At 40.5% G+C, this 24117-nt stretch overlaps 1 protein-coding gene across 1 annotated transcript in view; it reads left to right on the top strand.

The window, feature by feature from the left end:
* Nucleotides 1-4544, top strand: part of kncn (kinocilin) — a 108892-nt gene extending 104348 nt beyond the window's left edge. The window contains exon 5 of the mRNA XM_069936355.1: nucleotides 91-4544. Within this exon, the coding sequence (XP_069792456.1) occupies nucleotides 91-160 (70 nt within the window). The 3' untranslated portion in view covers nucleotides 161-4544. The remainder of the gene's footprint in view (nucleotides 1-90) is intronic.
* The last annotated feature ends 19573 nt before the right edge of the window (nucleotides 4545-24117 follow it).

Raw genomic sequence — 24117 nt, 5'->3', positions numbered from 1 at the left:
TATGAAAACATTAGGAATAATGTGAATATTGCCTTCATTCATTGTTGCGTGACTTTAGATTGTCTATTATTTCCTTCTGGTTTCTTGCAGCATTTCAACTGAGGATCAACAACCAGATATCATTCGGAAAGCAAAATTTTCTCAGCCATCTGGAGAATAAACTGAATCCTGCACCTTGGGAAAAATAAGAACAAAGTGTGTGTGTGTGTGTGTGTGTGTGTGTGTGTGTGTGTGTGTGTGTGTGTGTGTGTGTGTGTGTGTGTGTGTGTGTGTGTGTGTGTGTGTGTGTGTGTGTGTGTGTGTGTGTGTGTATATAAGGGTATGTAAATGTACATAATTATCAATTAATCTACATCTGTAAGTGGGTAAAAAATCAAAAATAATCTTTTGAAATGTGTACAGAAGTTAGATATTATAAGGCTGTTTTTCAAACTTTAGAATTTAGAACTGGAGGAGAAATTTCTTTATGTATTGAATTATTAAGTATCAGAATTCTCAGCCCCAGGAGACAAATATTCTGGACTGAAGCTGATCATTTTTGTTTTTGGACAGTTTTATGAACTAACAACTCTTTCAATTATTTTTGGTACTAAAGGTAATTTGTTAGCACTAACACAGGAACAGCAATGGAAAATTCACCAGACAATGGCAAATGCAAAATAATAGTTTTTAAAAAAAATATTAAACTATTAATTAATTCTTACTTATCTCTAAACTTACTTAACTCTAATATTAACCCCACTATGCACAAATCTATGTGTGTGTGTGTGTGTGTGTGTGTGTGTGTGTGTGTGTGTGTGTGTGTGTGTGTGTGTGTGTGTGTGTGTGTGTGTAATTAAAGTCCCACTCTGAAAAGTCAATCTTTAAAAGTTGACTTTTAGTCTTGCCTGAAGGTCTTAAATTCTCAGTTCAGAAATAATTATAAAGTGCTTTTATATCATTAGGCCTTTTTACTTACAATGTGGCTATTTTCTTCCATGGTAAATTCACAAACCCAGCAAGGTTTAAACGAAACAGCTATTTTGTTCCACAATGAAGTCACAAAGCAAACAAGGGTTAAACAAAAAATAGACCCAATAGAAATCTGTCCTCTTTTCCAAAGAGATAACAAAATGATCCTCCTTATTTCAAATGCCACTGATTCTGTGTTCCCCTTTCCCAAGAAGTAGCACCAATTCTGGTTACTGAAACTTAACCCTATCTTTCACAAGGTTTCAAAACCTGTGTCACAGGGGTCTTGACTTCTGTACTCTCCAAACTGAACTCTTCCTAAACTGAACTCAAAATGTCTGAATTTAGTAATTTTTTTTCCAAATCATGTGACCATTACATCATCACTGAGATTAGTCCCAATTCTTGGAAACCACATGCTCATCAGTTTTATTTCTTCCAAAACTTTGTTCCTTTTTCAAAATCATTCCATATCCATAACAGCCTCTGACCCCATCTCTGTTCAAGAGGCTTAAGTGGCTTCAATTAAAATCAGATGGCTTCCTTCAGCAATTCTTAAATAATTAAGACCCACTTCAAGTCTATTAGCTCTGTCCTTCCCAGACAAGTTGACTCCAAGAATGAAATCTCTTCTCTGAAAACAATGGTTCTCTGTAAATGTGCTGTGACCTGTGTGTGACCCTGCACCAACCCACAACTAACTTGCTAAGAATACAGATACAATATTTTAACTCTATAATTAACTTTACTAAGACATTTTTATAAAATAAATATAGTTTAACATTAAATTAGAGGTTAACACAAATCTGTTACAACAGTAAAAGACTGAGGACAGGACAGGAAAGTGGAGGTGATGTAAAAGTATAATCATGATCTTATTAAATGATGGAACCACCCCAACAGCTATAGGTGCACCTCAACTTATGATGGGGTTGCATTCCAGGAAACACATTGTAAGTCAAAAAAATCATGTCAATAAAAAATACCTTTATCCCACACTGAAAAAAAACCCATTAACATAACACAGATGAAAGCACACTGGTCATGAAGCATATTGAAAGCATTGAACTAAAATTAATTGCTGGATAGTGAGAATGGTGGGGATGCTAAAGCGACAGGGTCATCAATTTCACTCGTTCACATGATCGCTACAGAGACTGTGAGTGTGGTTGAGTCAGCATTGGGAAAGAGTAGCATACTGCTTATTGCAAGTGCGGGAACAGATCGGAATTTGAAATTGAAAGTACAGATTCAATCCATCGTAACTTTAAAAAAATCATAAGTAGGAGATCACCTATAGTCCCATTTCTATTTTGTAGCTTCCTAAACCAATTGCAGAGACACCTGAATTTTCTGTTGGCACTGTTTCTTTTTTTTTGTAATATTTTATTTATCATTTAAAATATATTTAACAATTAACTATCATACCAAATGTAAATATTCGAGAAAACCCATCCCTCCAACCTCTCCCCTCTATGTAAGTCCTATTAAACAGAGAAAGAATGAAGAAAAAGAAACAAAAAAAAAATCATCCCATAATAAAACATATGGCTACTATCATTGCCAGGTATAGATTGGTCCATTATAACTTTCTCCATGAACTGTACCTCACCCCATAGAAATTACACCAATATAAACCTGAATTATCAGAGATGTGTTTTAGGTGTGGTGTAGAGGTTGGTTCCTTTTTACAATCTACCTGGCTTTGCACAAAGGTGAGGCCCTTCTGGTATGACCTTTGTGATACCCTAATTAAGATCATGCGAGTCACCTTCCCAGCAAACCCAAAGCTTTGAATTCTGGGGAACTTTACCACAGTTGGGAGATTACTAACTAATTATCAAATTAAATTCACAGAAATTGCCTTATGTGTGGCCAGGAAATGCATAGCAGTAACATGGAAGTCTGATTCCCATCTACTCGTGGATAGGTGGTCTTCAGAGATAAATAGTTGCATCCCACTTGAAAAGGTCACATACAATCTTAGGAAAGGATGTAACACCTTCCTAAAAATCAGGCAACTTTATTTAGAGCCTCTAGGTACATCACAGGCAACAATATAGAGTTACAATTGCTACTGGCTAGCCACTAGACCTCTGTAAAGAATTTAACAATGTTGGCACTGTTTCTTAAAATTGTTATGTCGGGCCTATTAGATGTGAGATGATTTAGATGTGAGGATTATATTTGAATTACACTTTGAGCTCCATTTATGAAATAGCTGCTTTTTAATAATAATCTAAAGACAGGATGCAGGGAGCCTTCCACATTATTTACTGCAGCTTAATCACATAAGTGCCTGAATGCTTGGATAATTTATATAAATGTCATAAAAATGCTGGAAAGTTCAAGGATGTGCTATACACAAATGGCAGGTCTTGAAAGAGTAAGCAGGAGTTCAGTATGGTACCCTTTTTATGGCTTTTTAAAGTCATAGAGCAGTCAGACAGCAGATTGTAAGGTGTTAAGAGCACGAAGCGCAACACAAGATGGGAACAAATCACTGCAGGAAATACAGCAAGTTGCAGGGAACATGACAACAAATATTTGTGGGTGAACAAAAAAAAGCAAATATCCATTTCACCCTCAGGTGACATGTATTCGCTGTGTGCTTAAATGATTATAGCTGTGTACCTGTTATAATACATTGATTCCCTTGTTCCACTGGCTTTTAATTATGCTGACTGCTAGAATTCACAAATGAAGAAACAAAAGTGTATGGTGATCCATTCCACACTGACTGCCAGTATGTGTCCAACCAGGACATAACTTTATTCAAAATGTCAGGCTTTGCTCTATCAAAGTAAGGTAAAACATAACTTAAAGCACTGAACATATTCGAGTTGTTTGCAAGTCACCTTATGAAAGCCACTCTTTACAATGCCTTCTTGTTCTTAGGCAGTCCCTCAGGATCAATGATGGCTTGTCTCTACTCTTCTCGATTCTGAGATGTCTGGTATGGGAACCACAGGCTCTTACGCAGATTGGGCATGAGATATCTGACAGGGTGGGAGGACTGGCAGTTTAGAAGGTGGTTCACCCCTTCTGTCATCAAAACAGAGCCTTCATGTGCTCCCATCTGAATGCTTCTTCTCCATTTTAAACAGTCAAGGACCAGAGATTCCCAGTGGTTCCTGGTCATATTCCATTTCTTCAATGAGTCACTGAGCACATCCACAGATCTTTCCATCTGGATCTGTTGTAGGTCTGTATGCTAGCATCATGGCTTGCATGCCATATTGGAGCAAATTTTAACGGTGAGGAAAGACTGTGGGATTATTCTCCTCATTCATATTCAGTCTCCGTCAGATGTTGATCTCCATCTTTAAAATCTGAACTGTATTTTGTGTGTGGTGATTGACTGTTTGGAAATGTGTTTCAACCAAAAAAAAAATAAATACAAGAGAAAGGAACTAGGCCTGTTGAAAATGTATATGTGTAAAGGGGTCATACATAATGACATTAACTATATCAAACAATGAAAGTAAAATAAAGATAAATATATTGTCCTCAGAGTTTCTACATGTTGTTTGACTGGAATTGGAGCTAATAACAGATGTAATATATAAGCCCATCTGTACATACTCAAAACATCACTGAACGTTAAATAATTTCTAGAAATTACTTAATTGACCTTCTCAAATAAATATTATGATGATTGGAATCTTCATCTGCATCGCCTCATTAAATATTTTAAAAATCTGAATTCCACACAAATTATGAAGGGAATATGTTGAGCTTGTTAATGGGACACCTCATGTAGAAAGAGGCATTAAGTCAGTGGTGCATGGTAGGACAGCCTTTTAGTGGTGCACAATGGTTCCACACTATTCTCTGAGAAGCCAAGGCACAGTGGACAAGATCAAGCCTTGCACATGCTATGTTGTCAAGGATCTTTCCAACCAGCCTTTCACCATTGGTGAGCATGTTAAATGAATAGGAGGGTGGGTTCCTGGGGATAGGAGTGGGTAAAGAAAATATTGGAGATAAAAAGAGAAGGAGGTCAATCAGCCCCTCGTGTCTGCTCTGCCATTCATTAGATAATGCTTGATCTTTTATTTCTACATCATTTTCCTGCTCTAACTTAATATTCTTTGTTTTGCTCAATTATAGTAAACTGCTTGGAAGGTAGCAGTTAGGGATTAAATCAGAACAGAGAGTCAAGTTAGATGATGGTAAATCATAGCGTGGTGGATTCAGGCTCACAATTATATTGGGGCAAAGAGTTAATCTTGAGTTGGAGGTGGAGGTTGTTGTAACCTGGGGCATGGTTGGAGTGCCCATGGAAGAGCTGTGCAAAAGAGGCGCTGACTGGAAGAGGGTTCGCAGTGCTAGGTTTGCTTTGCATGCTATCAGCAAGTCTATCCATTAAGAAGGACAGCAGAATAAAGCACAGTACAGAGAATAGAGACACAGTGTGAGATCAGTTTGAATGGATTAAGGATGAGTTGTTCAATAGTCTGATAGCAGCAGGAAAGAAACTGTCCTTGAAATGGTGGTGTGTGATATTATGCTCTTGAAGCTTCTTCCCAGAGGAAGAGGGAGAAGAGTATGGCTGTATGGCTGATTTTATTTATAGCTTTTCCACACAAATAATATATTAAAGATATGAAGATTTCAGTACCCAACCATTCACAACCACACCATTTCCCACATCTTTCTTTGGTTTGGCTTCGCGGACGAAGATTTATGGAGGGGGTAAATGTCCACGTCAGCTGCAGGCTTGTTTGTGGCTGACAAGTCCGATGCGGGACAGGCAGACACGGTTGCAGCGGTTGCATGGGAAAATTGGTTGGTTGGGGTTGGGTGTTGGGTTTTTCCTCCTTTGTCTTTTGTCAGTGAGGTGGGCTCTACGGTCTTCTTCAAAGGAGGTTGCTGCCCGCCAAACTGTGAGGCGCCAAGATGCACGGTTTGAGGCGAGATCAGCCCACTGGCGGTGGTCAATGTGGCAGGCACCAAGAGATTTCTTTAGGCAGTCCTTGTACCTCTTCTTTGGTGCATCTCTGTCACGGTGGCCAGTGGAGAGCTCGCCATATAACACGATCTTGGGAAGGCGATGGTCCTCCATTCTGGAGACGTGACCCACCCAGTGCAGCTGGATCTTCAGCAGCGTGGACTCGATGCTGTCGACCTCTGCAATCTCGAGTACTTCGACGTTAGGGATGAAGGCGCTCCAATGAATGTTGAGGATGGAGCGGAGACAACGCTGGTGGAAGCGTTCTAGGAGCCGTAGGTGATGCCAGTAGAGAACCCATGATTCAGAGCGGAACAGGAGTGTGGGTATGACAACAGCTCTGTATACGCTTATTTTTGTGAGGTTTTTCAGTTGGTTGTTTTTCCAGACTCTTTTGTGTAGTCTTCCAAAGGCGCTATTTGCTTTGGTGAGTCTGTTGTCTATCTCGTTGTCGATCCTTGCATCCGATGAAATGGTGCAGCCAGATAGGTAAACTGGTTGACCGTTTTGAGTTTTGTGTGCCCGATGGAGATGTGGGGGGGCTGGTAGTCATGGTGGGGAGCTGGCTGATGGAGGACCTCAGTTTTCTTCAGGCTGACTTCCAGACCAAACATTTTGGCAGTTTCCGCAAAACAGGACGTCAAGCGCTGAAGAGCTGGCTCTGAATGGGCAACTAAAGCGGCATCGTCTGCAAAGAGTAGTTCACGGACAAGTTTCTCTTGTGTCTTGGTGTGAGCTTGCAGGTGCCTCAGATTGAAGAGACTGCCATCCGTGCGGTACCGGATGTAAACAGCGTCTTCATTGTTGAGGTCTTTCAGGGCTTGGTTCAGCATCATGCTGAAGAAGATTGAAAAGAGGGTTGGTGCGAGAACACAGCCTTGCTTCACGCCATTGTTAATGGAGAAGGGTTCAGAGAGCTCATTGCTGTATCTGACCCGACCTTGTTGGTTTTTGTGCAGTTGGATAACCATGTTGAGGAACTTTGGGGGGGCCAAAGCCCTTTCCTGCTCACGGTGTCGAAGGCTTTGGTGAGGTCAACAAAGGTGATGTAGAGTCCTTTGTTTTGTTCTCTGCACTTTTCTTGGAGCTGTCTGAGGGCAAAGACCATGTCAGTAGTTCCTCTGTTTGCGCGAAAGCCGCACTGTGATTCTGGGAGAATATTCTCGGCGACACTAGGTATATAGAATGCTATGAAAATCACAAAACCAGGAACAGGAGAAGGTTATCAGGCCCTTGATAAACTTGTTCCATTATTCGAGAAGATCATGGTGCCAACATCCATTTTCCACCATATATCCACACTCTTGAATCCTTTTCAGATTTCAGATTTATTGTCAGAGAACATGCATGATATCACATACAACTCTGAGATTCTTTTTTCCTGAGGGCAAGGCAGATTTATTACTTATTAGTAGGGCAAAAAAAACTGGATACAGTGTAGACATCTAAACAAATAAATAACTGTAAACAGATAACAAATGAATCCCTGATTGAGTTTGTCATTGAGGAGTCTGATGGTGGAGAGATAGCAGTAGTTCCTGAACCTGGTGATGTGAGTCTTGTGGCAGCTATACCTCTTTTCTGATGGCAGCAATGAGAACAGAGCATGTGCTGAGTGGTGTGGATCCTTGATGATTGGACATAGAACATAGAATAATACAGCAAAGTATAGGCTCTTCAACCTTAGATGTTGTGCTAGCCCACCTATCCCTTTCTAAAGAAAAGTCCCTTCCCCATAACCCTCTATTTCTATTTCATCCATATGCCTGTCTAAGAGTCTCTTAAATGCTCCCAATGTTTCAGCTTCTTCCACCATTCCTGGCAAACCATTCCAGGCACCCTCAACTATCTATGTAAAAAAATTTACCCATGATGTCTCCCCTAAACTTCCCTCCCTGTGTTTTCTGATCTTTGGTGATTCTGCCCTGGGAAACAGGTGCTGGTTGTCCATCCTTTCTATGCCTCTCATAATCTTGTAGACCTCTATCAAGCCCAGTCTCATTCTTCTGCGCTCCAAAGTAAAAAGTCCCAGCTCTGCTAACTTTGCCTCATAAGACTTGTTTCCCAATCCAGGCAACATCCTGGTAAATCTCCTCTGCACCCTCTTCATAGCTTCCACATCCTTCCTATAATGAAGTGACCAGAACTGAACACAATACCTAAGTGTGATCTTACCAAAGATATGTATAATTGAAACATGATCTCTCTACTCTTAAAAACAATCCCCCTATTAATGAATCCTAGAATCCCATAAGCCTTCTTATCTATCCTATCAACCTCTGTGGCGACCTTGAGGGATGTATGGTTTTACACGCCAAATTCCCTCTGTTCATCCACACTCATACGTAACCAACATTAACCTTGTACTCAGCTTTCTGGTTAGTCCTTCCAAAATGCATTACCTCACACTTATCCAGATTGAAATCCATTTGCCACTTTTCTGCCCAACTTGGCATCCTGTCTATTTGCTCTTGTAACTTTTGACAACATTCAGCTCCATCCACAACTCCTCCAACCTTTGTGTAATCTGCAAACTTACTGACCCATCCATCAGCACCTTCATCCAGGTAACATAAAATCACAAAAGTAGGGGACCCAGAACAGATCCTTGCGACACTCCTCTAGTCACCAACCTCCAGGCAGAATACTTTCCTTCCACTACTACTCTCTGCTTTTTATCCATACAGCTAATTTTCCTCTGATCCCATGACTTGTGTCTTTCTGGGTGAGTCTCTCATTGGGGACCTTGTCAAATGCCTTGCTAAAATCCACATAGATCACATCTACCACCCTACCCTCATCTATTTCTTATGTTACCTCCTCAAAAAACTCAATTAGACTCTTGAGGCAAATGCCTTCACAAAGCCATGCTGACTATCCTTGAGTAGACTGTACTTCTCCAAATGCTCTAGATCCAACCATTAAGAATCCTCTCCATTGGTTTACACACCAATGACATAACACTCACCAGTTTTTAATTCCCAGGATTCTTCCTATTACCATTTTTAAACAAGGGAATACATTTGCCATTTATCATTCCTCAGGCACCTCCCCTGCGGCCAAAGTTAGCTACTGCCCAGCTAATTCTTCTCTCACTTCCCACAAGAGCCTGGGGTATATCATGTTTGGTCCTGGGGACTTATCAATCTTGATGATTTTAAGAAGATCCAACATTTGCACTTCCTTAATCTCCACATTGTCCAGTACGCAGGCCTGTTCAATTTCGACCTCACTGTGTCCATTTCTCTTGTGAATACTGGCACAAAGTATTCATTTAGGAACTCCCCAAACTCCTCTGCTTCCAGGCACATGTTGCCTCCCTTATCCTTTAGCGGCTCCACCTTCATTCTTGTCATCATTCTGTTCTTCACATATGCATAGAATGCCTTGGGGTTCTCCTTAACTCTACACGCCAAGGGCTTCTCATGCCCTCTTCAAGCTCTCCTAAGTTCTTTTTTAAGCTCCTTCCTGGCTACCATATACTTCTCATAAGCTCTTCCTGTTATCTGTTTCATATTGCTGCTGCTCTCCATAGTCTTCTCTGAAACAAGACATTACTTTAGTGGGCTACATAGCCCCCATTGCAAGTGTATCCTTTAATGACTATAAAGTCCTAAACAGTGACAGGCATAGTCTCTCCAGTGACTTATGTTGCTTATTTTATCATTCACACATTTTCAACAAAAGCCAACCTGCATGCCAACCTTGCACTCGAGACCCTAGATCCCTTTGATCACAACATTTTATCTTCTCACTTAGTTTAAATAATAATTTGCTTTTTATTCTCTCTTTCAAAGCGAATAACTTCCTATTTCTCCACAGTACACTCCATCGATCATCTTATTTCCAACACATTTAACCTATTTATGTTGTTTTGCAAGAGACACGGAAGTTAGAAGATCCTGGAATATGAACCAAAAAAAACAGCAGGTCAAGCAACATTGGCAAAACTGAAGGAAGTTAACAATTCTTTGGGTCAAAACCTTTCATTGAGACTGATTGTGGAGAGGGGAGATAGCCAGTATAAGGGGGAGAGAGTGGGAGGGGTGAGACAGAGGCCAGCAGGTAGGTTGATAGACAAATGGGGAGGATGAAGGTTGAGTTTGGAGACAGGCATGTGATTGATAGGTGTGAGCGAGTGAGAGAGAGACAGAGACAAAGAGAGAAGAGAGAGGAGAGGCAGGTTGGACAAGATGATCGAGGGGAATGCGAAGATGAAGATAGTTGACAGTGGGTATAAGTTGAAATAAATGCTCTCAGTCTGGAATCTGATGGAAAGTAGGCGACGATGTTGGTAAGGTAACCACCATTTTCAACGGGGGAGCAGTGAAGTGTAGATGTGTCCAGATGAATCCAGAGAGAAAGGGGATCCAGTGGATTAAATATATGGATTAAAAACCCTTCATCAAGTCTTCACCAATCAGAAATGTCACCACGGTCCTTCACACCCACCCCTGCACCCCCCCCCCACCCACTGATGTTGCTCGACCCAGGTTGAGTTTTGCCTGATCCAATATTTGCAGTTTTTTTTTGTCTTTAGAGATTTATAGTCTTTTTTCAAGTGAACTTAAACACTTGATGACCTATAGGAACATCTTCATTAATTTTTTTTTCTACAACTTTTATAGCCTGGCTATGAAAACTCTACCTCAATTCCCACCATATATATGGTGGATATACCCATTTTCTGTTCTTACTGTGACTCAATGCTCCCTCTGCTGGCTTACAGGAGCCAAAAGCTCCCTGGTCCAAACCTAATTACTAATTACCAAATATTTATAACGTTGGCCATAGGATTCCAATGGTAAAAATATTGATAATATTATAATTGGTGAATTTGCTCATGGTCAGCAATTGCTTTGCAGCTTTTTCTCACCTTATGAAGGAATTTGTCTTTATTAGTAGTTTCTCCTGCCTTTTCGTTGCCTTAAACAATGTGATGCTCTTTGTGAAACACCCATTGTTCTGATGACAGCCTACTGATAAGGTTAGTGTTGTTTTCTGCATTTCCAATAGAAGCTTTGAATGGTGAATCTTATGCCCACTGTCTCTCATAATAGATGGAATCCACAGACAGATTCATGGAGCAGCTCTTCAGTAGTGGGTGAGGTAATTAAAGAGGGCCCAGAGGTGACTTTCCTATGGCAGATAATAAGTAGACCCCTCTGTACAACTCTGTACACCACTACCACAGAGGGCCTTCATCCCACAGTGTTTTGGTGACCTAATAACCTACTCTACTGCCTGCCTAGAATTTCTCTCTCTACGCATAACCTTCTATTTTTCTCAGTTTCATGCACCTATCTAATAATCTATTGCAGCTGGACGTATCTCCTTTCTCGAAAGCGATTGATTATAATAGCTCCATGCTCCTTGATATATGCTCTTCTTCCCAGCATGGGTGGTGAGATTGTGACTTTGTATCTGAAGTTCCTCTCTGCTAGGTTTTAGAACTTCAGGAGGGATAATCTTTGCTCCAAAGGCTTTGTTGTTTCTTCCCCTCTACCATCAGATTTCTAAATGAACAATGAATCACTACCTCATTTTTTTCTCTTCATTTTAGTTTTTTTTTTAAAAAACAGGCTATTTACAGAAATGTAATTTATAGCAATTTTTTCACTTGTAATTCACAATAAAAATGCTGCTGCAAAACCACACATTTTTTGACACCTATTCACGACAATAAACCTGATTCTGATTCTGTTAGCACGTGACCTTTATAAGTTCTTGTTCGGGGTGGACTGGATTTTTGCTGTGGGAAGCAGTCAAGGACACGCAATTTACAGTAGATGTGGAATCTGGAAGAATTCAGTGAGTTGAGCTGCATCTGTGGGGTGAATAGAATAATCTATGTTTTAGGAAAAGATCCTGCATCAGGACAGAGTCAAGTTTGAAGAGATCTTTGAAGTCTTTCTAGTGGATACTAATTGCTCTATGTCCTTGGACGTTTTTCCCCCATCAAAGCTCTCAGGACAGTAGGGTCTTGGGTGTGAGGCTGTAAATGGTCTCAACACTTCTGTCAGCGAGTTACTGGGACTCTCGTTCTCTTCCACAGTTTCTTAGTTCACTGATTTTTTGCTGGATCTTGGCATGATAAAGTCAAGTCACCTTTATTTGTTGTTCATACCATGCTTGCAGGGTAAAGACAAGATGGCCTTTCTCCAGGACCATTGAGCATATTTACATAAATATAAGTCAGAATAGAAGGTAAACACATTAAAATATTAAGATGTATACAAAGTTATTTAATAAGGGCAATGACTTGTGCACAACAAAACATTGATAACAACAAGAGAATTTCAGCCATTCTAACTTATTTGATGGCTCACCAATACACTATTTAACTCTATTTCTCATCTAATAAAAATTTGAAGACTTCAATTTTAATTTGGCCTAGCATCCACATTTTTATAGAATATAGAGATTTTCTCCTTTCAATCATCCTTAAGTGGGAAGCATATATCCTGATGTTATTCCTAAGCAACTGGATATAATTACACTGGACAACTAAGATTGTGCTTCCTGAATACTTCTGTGTGTATTTTATGGATTTTGGGCTGCAGATCATGAAAATCACCTGAAAACTTTCCTATCACATCCATTTTTATCTATATATATATATTATATACATATATACACACACACACACACACACACACACACACACACACACACACACACACACACACACACACACACACACACACACACACACACACACACACACACATATATATAGATATATAACCTATTTTTGTGATTTCCTGTCATATTTTAAGTCTTCTTCAAGCCAACAAAACATGAAGTACAGCATGTCCTTGAAAATTCATTTTCTGCATTCACATTTGGATTCTTCCCTGCTGATCTTGGTGCAGTCAGTGACGAACATGGAGAAAGGTTTCACTAAAACAGTGTGACTATCAAAATGTGGCATCAGGGCAACTAGAATCTATTATTGCTGGTTGACTATTGTTAACACTGACATGAGATATATCAGATGCTGAGTTGTGACGGATTATGTTATATTTTATATTGTATACAGATATGTTTTAAAGGAGATAGATTGTGGGGTTTTCAGATAGGTTACACACAGATACATACACTTCACAACAGATCCTATTCAAAATGCCAGAACTCTGCTCAAGCCAGACAGTCCAGGCTCCGAGTTCTTTTGCAAAAACTTTGAAGAATACCTATAAGGACTTCACAAGTAGGTGTTAATTGGATATGAATTATTGTTTAGGAAAGCAACAGATGAATGGTCTTGAAGATTTGGTCCGGTTCTGCAGACTGTCTGAATGCAGTTTGCTATTCTAGGAAGGTCATATGGTTTTGCAAGCAGAGAGAGAAAAACAGGCTTTTCTGAGGGAGAGAGAGTGAAAGAGTAAGGGAGAGAGAGAGAGAAAGAGAGATAATTCAGTTCTACATTTATACAGTTCAGTAGCAGCAGCTGGGACTGGAACATGACAAGCTGGCAAGCTTGTGTAAAAACTTCATTTTGAAGACAGGTTGTGAGTTCTTAGTTCAGCCTGGCCAAAGCCCATGTAGTCTATACAAGAGGAGATGGCTGACTGCATAATGTTTCACTTGAAATAAGTGAAACAAAAAGAAACTCTGTGGTGACCTGAAAGAAAGAGGTTATTGTCACGATAATGAATATGTATGAGATGTACCGGAAGTCACGCGGTGTGAGAAAGAGATAAGAACACAAGCAGGAGAACAAAGGAAATGGGAGAATAAAAGCCACTGAGAAGTTTACCTGATAAAACTTGTGTTTAATGTTTCATTAACTTCACATTTCGGGCCACAAATGTGACATTGGTGACGAGGATGAAAGAAGCTTGAAGAAAATTAAAGACTAAACAAGATTACAGAGGATTACAGACAACTTCAAGGTGATAAGAATTTTCTCTGTGACTCAGTACTTTTGGGGCTGGAATATTTCCTCATGGCTGGTGCAGACGGTGACTTTCTTACACATAGTGGAATTGCTCATATTTCCCCCACTGGTGATGCAAGCACTGTAAGTGTGAAGTGGAAGGCATGGCTGGAAGAATTTGAATCCTACGTCGACAGTCGTGGCCTATTTCGAGATACCGGTACAGTTGAACAAAAAGCGCAGAGGAGGGCGTTATTTCTTTTCACCGCAGGACCTGCAGTTCGGGAAACATTTAAGACACTTTTGAATACTGGAAGAAAGGATGAGTACCGGAAAGCGGTAGATGCATTAAATTCACACTATGTAGTGACACCGAATGCTACATTTCAACGCCATTTGTTTCGGAGAACGAGACAAGAAGATGGCCAGACAATTGCTCAGTATGTGACGAGACTACGCCAGCTAGCTGTTGGATGCAATTACATGCCAGCTGATTTGGACAACCAATTATTGGATCAAGTCGTACAGCACTGCAGATCAGATAAACTCAGAAGACGTCTACTGGAAAGTGGGAGTGCTTTAACCATTGCTGCTGCATTAAAGGCTGTTGAAGGGCAATTTCATACCATGACCCTGAAAGACAACTCAAGCCTGCAAATTAAGAGGCTCTCACATCGCCATAATAAGCCAAGATATACGCCGACACATGACGTGGAGTGTTATCGATGTGGAAACCGAGGTCACTTTGGAAAAGACCCATATTGCCCGGCCAAAGGCAAAGTTTGCAGAAAGTGTGGAGGTAAGGACCACTTTGCAAAGAAGTGCAAAAGCAAGTCCAATGCAGACCAGAAGAGGAAGAGTACAACTTCCAAAGGCAAAGCCTGGGGGAAAGGAAAGTATCCTGGAAAGAAAGATGCCATTCGCCAGATAGACGGTGACGATGATGATACCCAGGAGGAACAGAGTTGTTACCAATTTATGTTGAATGAAGTTAATCATGAGAAGGTCCCAGTGATCATTGGTGGAGTGACAGTTCAGGTCATTGTAGACTCAGGCGGTGACAGTAATGTGATTGATCGACATTTATGGGAGAAGTTGAAAAGGAAAAAGATCATCTGTACCTCAAAGAAGTGTTCCAAGAAACTGTATCCATACACAGCAACCAAGCCATTGCAGACCATTGGATGTTTCACAGCAACTGTTGAAGTTGGAGATAAGTACACCGAAGCAGAGTTTATGGTCATAGAAGAGAAGGGAGAACTATTGCTGAGTAGAAGCACAGCGCAAGACCTGGCAATACTTCATATTGGAGCTTGTGTCAATTCAATTCAGTCATACGAGGATATGAAGCAAGAATTCCCCGCAGTCTTCCAAGGAGTAGGAAAGCTGAAAGGTCGACAATTGAAGCTAGCGGTAGATGAAACGATCAAACCCAAGGCACAACCAATGCGCCGAACTCCGTTTGGACTTCGTGGGAAAGTCGAAGCCAAAATTAAAGAATTGATGGAACAAGACATTATTGAACCGGTGGAACATTCAACACAATGGGTCAGCCCAGTAGTGATTGTGCCCAAACCAAAGGGTGACATAAGACTATGTGTTGACATGAGAATGGTCAATGAAGCTATAATTAGAGAACGACACCCTATACCAACAGTGGAGGAAATACTTCAAGAACTAACTACCAGCAAGATATTCTCAAAAATTGATCTGAAATGGGGCTATCATCAATTAGAGCTGGATCCAGGTTCCCGAGATGTAACTACATTTGTGACTCACTGTGGATTGTATCGTTACAAGAGACTATCATTTGTAATTAATGCAGTTTCGGAGATCTACCAGTATGAAATCCATCGAGTGATTCAAGGCATTCCTGGAGTTGCCAACATTTCTGATGACATCATAGTCCATGCACCAACGAAGGAAGAGCATGACAAACGGTTGAGTCGTGTACTATCTAGACTACAGGAGGCAGGCCTTACCGTGAATGGAAACATGTGCCAGTTCGGTGTGTCAGAAATGGACTTCATGGGACACAGACTTACACGGAAAGGACTAAACCCTGCAGAGGCCAAGGTGAAAGCTATTGCAGAGGCACGTGCACCTCAGAACGCAACAGAGGTGAGGAGTTTCCTAGGATTGGTCAATTTTTGTGCAAAGTTCATTCCTAATCTCGCTACAGTGGCAGAACCACTAAGGAAACTAACCAGGAAAGGTGTACCATTTCATTTTGGATCTGAGCAGAAGAAAGCGTTCACAGCGCTGAAGCAAAGCCTGACAGATGCAAAAACTCTTGGATATTACGATCCGGCGGCATCAACCAAAGTCATAGCGGATGCCAGCCCGGTTGGTTTAGGAGCCGTGTTGGTCCAGATGCATGATGGAGGACCAAGAATCATTGCCTATGCCAGCAGATCGTTATCAGATGTGGAAAGAAGATACTCTCAGACAGAGAAAGAAGCACTCGAACTTGTATGGGCCTGTGAGAGGTTCCATGCATATTTATAAGGCATTGAATTTGAACTCATCACAGATCATAAGCCATTAGAGGTGATCTATGCACCTAGATCCAAACTATGTGCCAGAATAGTGAGATGGGTACTCAGACTACAACTCTACAAATATAAAGTAATCCACATTGCAGGGAAAGCAAACATTGCAGATACGCTGTCCAGATTGGTGAAGGATGGAGGTCCACAATCCAAGTCAGAATTGGGAGTAGAAACAGAGAGCTTTGTACGCTTCGTAGCTATTCAGACGACAGCGAAAGCTGTGACTATGAAGGAAGTCGAGAGAGAATCTGAACGTGATCCAGAACTCATGGAAGTAAGAGAATGCATACAGAGTGGACAATGGGACAAGTGTACTCACAAGGCTTACATTCCCATTAGAGACGAACTTTGTTGCATCGGACAGTGTGTATTAAGAGGTTGCAGATTGGTGATACCACAAAGATTGAGACCGAAGATCGTATCCTTAGCGCATGAAGGACACCTAGGCATTGTTGGTACCAAGCAAAACCTCAGGACCAAGGTATGGTGGCCAAGTTGTGATAAAGACCCAGAGAGATTTGTTAAAACTTGTCACGGATGTCAAATCACAAGTAAGAGTAATCCGCCAGAACCGATCCGGAGTACGCAACTCCCGACAGGACCATGGATCGACGTAGCTGTTGATTTTCTTGGACCTTTACCGACAGGTGAATCAATTATGGTAGTGATAGATTACTACAGCAGATACTATGAGTACGTGGAGTTGAAGTCCACAACCACTGAAAAAACAATACAAGCGTTAGCAGAGATATTCGCAAGATATGGATTACCTGTTACATTATACTCTGACAATGGTCCACAATTCATTTCAGAGACATTTGCGGAATACATGAGGACCACAGGTATCCACCATCATAAAGTAACTCCGAAATGGCCGCAAGCCAATGGAGAAGTGGAGAGACAAAATCAGTCCATTGAAAAACGATTGAGGATTGCACACACAGAAGGACAAAATTGGCGAGAAGCATTGCTATCTTATGTGGCTGTCTATCGAGCAACGCCTCATGCAACCACTGGAAAAAGTCCTGCAGAAACATTTTTTGGGAGAAAAATCCGCACAAAAATGCCAGAAATAAAGGAAATCCGAGACGACCAGGAGATGAGGGACCACGATGCTGAAAAGAAAGGTGCAGCAAAGCTGTACACAGATTCGAAACGTGGAGCCAAGTACTCAGACATCATGCCAGGAGATAATGTTCTAGTGAGGTATGAAACTGGTGGTAAGCTAGACACACCTTATTACCATCAACCCTATACTGTCGTATCCAGAAGTGGCAGTATGGTGACAGTCAAGTCTCCGACTGGAGTCCTGTATAAGAGAAATGTATCAGGTGTAAAAAGGTACCAGTCCAGAGATACATCGAGCGAAGAGGTTAAAAGGCCAATACGAGATGCTGAAACTGAGAGGCCTGATGATGTTCCAGAGGCAGTTACCAGCACTCCTGATGAAGTGACTAGAGCGCCAGATACACCCGAAGCCGTGGTGAGCAGTATTTCCGACGCTGAGAGTGAACAACCGAGAAGCGACGACAATATCGCAGGCAGGCCGAAACGAAACCGGAAACCGCCCAAACGATACGAAGACTTTGTGCCATAGTTTTCATAAGAACTTTGGGACAGTATTTTAATCTTATATCATAAAGTGCATGTATGAGTGCTGTAGGAAGTAAATTTTATGTAGTTGAGTTATAGTATTACCATTAGTTACGATGTTTGTATGTTTCCGAGGGTAAGTGAAGGTAAAGTTTATTTCTGATTAAAGGAGGGATGTCATGATAATGAATATGTATGAGATGTACCGGAAGTCAAGTGGTATGAGAGGGAGATAAGAGCACAAGCAGGAGAACAAAGGAAACGGGAGAATAAAAGCCACTGAGAAGTTTACCTGATAAAACTTGTGTTTAATGTTTCATTAACTTCACATTTCGGGCCACAAATGTGACAGTTATCATCTAGAAAACCTTTAATGGGGCAAGTTTCTTTGGCAAGACACTGAAGTGGCTGATCGGAAGGAATCAGTTTGTATCCAACAAGCAACAAATCTCTCTCTGAAAACTGACAAGAACTTTCCTGAGTGGTAACCATTTACCTTTGAAGCACCAAAGCCTGGTGAAATTCATAAAAGTTAAATTCTGTGCACAGTATAAGAATTGCCTGATATCAGTGAACTTGGAGGAGTGAGAAGTGAGATTGAGCTGTGAATCAAAGAACTTTTCTGAACTTACACTGGCATTACATACATGTGCACTTAGAATTAGAAGGGGGTTAAGTTAGGTTAAATTAAAGTTTAAAGATCATTAAAAGTAACTTTTGTTTAAGTAATCATTTGTCTTGGTGAATATCTATTGCTGCTGGGTTTTGGGATCCTCTGGACTCGTAACAAAGTAAAAATGAAAATCAGCAGGCAAAATATTTTTAGGTCATTTGAACTAACACAATGTGTCAGTGTCATTCTACAATTAATCAACCTAAATTCACTCGAAGTTAATTTAATGTTTCTCCAACCTCCTACATGATACAGCAAATCTGAAATTATCTTTGTGTTCAGCTTGAAGTTGTCTATCATACTCCCCTAAGTTTTTCAGGAAAGAAACCTTTTGAAAAATTTGTTGTCTCATGTTATTAAATCTGACTCCTTACTCAGAATTCCCTCTTGGAGGAAGTAATTTTTCTGTATGTCCTCTTCATCATTTGAATCCAAAAAGGGCTTGAGCTGCAGCTGAATAAAACAACAATTTAACTGGAAAAAATAAAGTTTTTTCCATCTCATTACATCAAGCAGCTCATCTGACTGTGGTGCCTACTGCTCAGTACATATCAGCCACTATTGATTCAACACAAAGTAGGAATGCCAGGAGCAGTTTATAATGCATCTTAAACAATACCATTGACCTAAAACAAAATGATTGATGGAAGGCTGCAGGCTTTATTTTTTTGCTCTGGAGTTTCCTTGCTCAGGTATGATCTGAAACAAGACTTATTACTTTAGTGGGCTTTGTTACGCCATCTTATAAGATCAGTCACAATCCCTGAACTGCGTAATTCATAATATTACTTCTTGCATTGAACCTGATTCATGACTGGATGTACTGGTAGCTTAACTGGACTGCAAAGTGAAAATTGCTGCCCAGTGATGAGCCAGTGCACATCGTTGGTGCATGGTAACAATGAAATTATGCTTAATAACTATAGGGAGGAAGACATGCTTTTGATGTTAAGCACGAACCTTTTATGTTCCTGCAGTGTTTCTGTATCAATATCAAGTTATTAAATATTTTATTAAATTGATTTTTACTAATGATTACAATATTAGAAACACCAACATAATAGATGTTTAGCAACAGTGCAGGAAGAATATTAAGCAAAATTAGATCAATATATATTCACACTACAGGCACAATTTGATTCATCTCATGGTTTAAAACAATGGCAATAGTGTCCAAATACAGAAAAAAATAGCATTTTCTTGAAAGATTACCAATATATTTATCTGCATTTTGGTTAACGCGAAATCTGAGATTTTATTTCCACCTCGAAAGAGGAGTATGGAGAGATCCATTTGGGCATTAGTTTATTCCAAATGCCACCACATAGGAGATAATGCTGATCTTTGTTTGGTCTTGATGTTTTTCTTCTTGAAATTTATGGTGGCATGAAGCAACCAGAACAAGTTCACATATAAACAGCAGATTGCCCAAGGGAATGCTTGCACAACTGATATAATTTCTAAAACAGGGCAGGAGTTATTTACAGTGAATGGGAAAATATATTATTCTCGGATTGCGGTTAAACTTTTTCCACTTTCATGATCTAAAACATGTGATACAAAGAAGCTGCAGGAAGAATGCAGCAACTTGATGTTGTGATTCCAAGTCAGCTGCAAAATAAATAAAACCTTACACTTTCCTCAACAAAGCAACTCCCTCAAATGTGTACGCTTGATAGCTTCCTTCATAACTTGGCTGTCCCAACAACATACTCAAGCAATCATAAAATTTTTCACATATTTACTGCACTGCAGTATGGTGACAAACAACTTGAAAGTAAACTGTTGTAATGCCAGTGTTTTAAAATGGATTCACATACCAATTCCTACTGGCTTAACTTAGCTCAAGGATCCTTGCTTATCCACCCACACACTAAATGGTCTGCAGTATGGACATTAGATTTCACTCTATAACTCAATGAGCTTCTCAGCATTATTTACTTTAAAGACCAAGAGCACTAAACTAAAATGCACCACAATATTTAGAGCTTTTGAAAACACAAAGAATGACACAAAATTCAAGCAGCTATGTGAGCTCAGACAGTGAAGGGTGTTTGGAGACTATTCCACTCATATTACATTCTTTTTCACTTTCTCTCTCTCTCTCTCTCATGTACACATGCAGCAGACATACGCACATAAACGATCTGCCCCCACACACTCACGAATGCTGTCTTGAACAACTGTACATTTAGTCACAATCTTTGAAAGGGTCTCTTACAGATGCCACTGTAATGGATTTTCTCTTCTGTTTTCCAGTTGCCAGCACCCCAAGATCAACCTGTACTTTGCCACACTCTGTGACATTCTCAATAATAACACTCATCAGCACAGATCTACTTATGCTGCAAGATGTAGTCACATTGAGGAGGGAGCACTGGTGAATCACACCCATGAGAAATGTAAGTAGTCATGTCAAAATGAAAGAGTCAGATAACCAATTCATTTGATTCTTTAAACACTGTCCTTGGGGACTGAAAATTCACAGAACCTTGTCAAAGAAGGAGGTTGCTGTCTGAATAAATGATCTGCATGGCCTGGCTCAGAGAAGGAACAAAAACACACATGGTTGAGGTCCAAACGATCCTTCTATTGATCAATAAAAAAACTGACAGATTCTTGTGGAACATCAATTATAAGGGAGAAGCCATGATCACTACATTCAGAGATGAAATGAAAATATAATTTCAGATAATAATATGATAGACAGACATGGCCTTACTTTGCCTTCCTCTTGCACTAATTGTATTTATTTTGTAAAGTGGTTTATATAAATGTTTGCACTGTGATACTGCCGCAGAACAACAAATTTCTTGACATGTTCATGACAATAAACTCTGATTCTGATCCTGAATAGACGTTAAGAAAATTGGCAGTAGTAGTATTGGGGAAGATGAATTTAGCTTATGGCAAAAATGTGGCAAATAGAATTCAAATTGCGAGGTGAAGTTTTTGGGGAGGCCGGTAACAAAAGTGAATAACAGTTAACTATTTTGGAAACATTTGCAGTGCTATGGAGAAAGAGCCACAGTGACTTATAAATACCTCTTCCAAACGTTGACACAAACACTATAGGCCAAGTGGTTTACTTGACTTTCTACCATCTTTGTAGATAGAACTATCCATTCCCATCTCAGGTCCACTCCCCTGCCTTCTCTCCATAAATTTTGATATCCTAACTATTCAGATGCCCACCGATCTCTGCCATAAATATAACCAATGACTTTGCCTCCACAGCTGCTTGTAGCAGCAAATTCCAGAGGTTTACCACTCTGGCTAAAGAAATTCCTCTGCATCACTGTTTTAAATGGGTACCATTCAATCCTGAAATTGTGGTCTCTTATCTTAGACTCCTCTACCATGGGAAACAACTTTGCCACATCTGTGATGTCCATGACTTTCAACAATCAAAATGCTTCTATGAGGACCTTCCTCATTCTTCTGAACTCCAAAGAGTACAGTCCAAGAGCCGTCACACATTCCTCATATGCTAATCCCTTAATTCCATTCTTGTAAATCTCTGAACCCCTTCAATACCAGCACATCCTTTTTTAAATAAGGTGCACAAAACTGCTCACCATACTCCAAGTGAGGACTCACCAGTGCCTTATAAAGCCTCAACATCACATCCCTACTCTTATATCTTATCTCTCTAGATATGATTTCAGATTTATTGTCAGAGTACATACATCCCTGAGATTCATTTTCCTGTGGGCAAAGCAGAATTATCACTTATTAATACTACAAAAGCTGTACTCAATGAACATGTAAACAAATAAAGAAATGTAAGCAAACTGAAGTACAAAAGTAAGAGTCCTTAAATGAATCCCTGATTGAGTTTATAGTTGGAGCCTGATGGTGGAGGGGTAGCAGCTGCTCATGAATCTGATGGTGTGAGGCTTGTGGCACCTAGACCTCTTTCCTGATAGTAGCAGCAAGAACAGAGAGTGTACTGGGTGGTGTGGATCCTTGCTGATTGTTACTGCTTTCCAACAGTGTTCTCGATGGTAGGAAAAGTTTTTCCTGTGATGTCCTGAGCTGTTGCATTACATTTTGAAGGGCTTTACGCTCGAGGGTATGGGTATCCCCATACCAAACTCTGATGCAGCCAGTCAGCAGACTTTCCACTGCACATCTGTAGAAATTTGCCAGAGTTTCCGATGTCATATCCAACATCCACAAACTCCTGAGGAAGTCAAAGAGCTGATGCACTTGCTTCATGATGTCATTAGTGGATTGGGTCCAGGAAAGATCCTCCAAGAAAGTGACTTCCAAAAACTTAAATTTGCTCACCCTCTCCACCTCTGATTCCCCCAACGATCACTAGATTGTACACCTCTGGTTTATCCTTCCTGAGATCAACAATCATTTCCTTAGTTTTGATGACGCTGATTGTGAGGAATTACAACATTGCATTTGCCTTCTTCACCACCAACTCAACCTGAAAGTTAACCTTCGGGGTATCCTTCACGAGGACTCACGAGTCCCTTTGCACCTCCAAATTTTGAATTTTCTCCCCAACCAAACCAATAGACTGAAACTTTTATTCCTTCTAACAAAGTGCATAATCATACACCCTCCACCATTGTGTTTAATTTATCACATCTTTACCCATGATCCTAATCTATTAAAGTCTCTCTTCAGCCTTTCCATTTCCTCACAACCTGACCCTCAACCTTTCTTTGTACCATCAGCAAACTTAGCCACATAGCCGTTTATTCTGCAATCCAAAGCATTAACATAGCATGCAAAAAGGAGGGCCCCAACACAGATCCCTGCGGAACACCACTGGTAACTGGTAGCCAACCAGAATAGGATCTCTATCCCCACTCTCTGTTTCCTGCTGATCAGTCAATGCTCCACCCACACTAGTATCTTTCCTAAAATTCCATTGCCTCTCAACTTGTTAAGTAGACCCATGTGCAGCACCTTGTCAAAGGCCATTGCAAAATCCAATCATCCACTGCACCTCCTGATGTTGGAGAGGGTCTAGAGGAGGTTTATGAGAATTATTCCAGGGATGAAAGTGTTAACATATGAGGTACTTTTGATGGCTTCCAGCATGTAGTCACTGGAGTTTAGGAGGCTGAAATATTCTGAATATTTTTGGCTCCCAGGCCATATCCCTAACATCCCCCCCCCCCCACCCCTCCCCACACACACATACAATAAACACGTACCTCTTTCTTGGTATTAGTTCTACTGCAAATTTAAAACAACAACTAATCTGACACTACAAACATGCATATGTATTTCACAAATAAAACATATAAAACTTTTAATAAATGTATAAACTTAAAGTAAACCAATTTACAGTCACCACCCCTGGCCGTTACCATACCGGGCAGTCGCCCTCACCCACTTCTCACCTGACGGATAGTCCATGATGAGCATTTCGGGCTGAGTTTGTCACCTTCTGACTGCCACTTTTTTGCTCATTACCCTCTTGGATCTTTTCAGCACCCCCAGGGGTGGGGGGGGGGCACCACCCACTTTGGGAATGACTAGCCTGGAT

This window comes from Narcine bancroftii, chromosome 5 (genome assembly GCF_036971445.1).
Source record: "Narcine bancroftii isolate sNarBan1 chromosome 5, sNarBan1.hap1, whole genome shotgun sequence".
NCBI classification, from domain to species: domain Eukaryota; kingdom Metazoa; phylum Chordata; class Chondrichthyes; order Torpediniformes; family Narcinidae; genus Narcine; species Narcine bancroftii.
The sequence above is the reverse complement of the archived record's forward strand: the minus strand, read 5'-3'. Positions and strand labels throughout refer to the sequence as shown.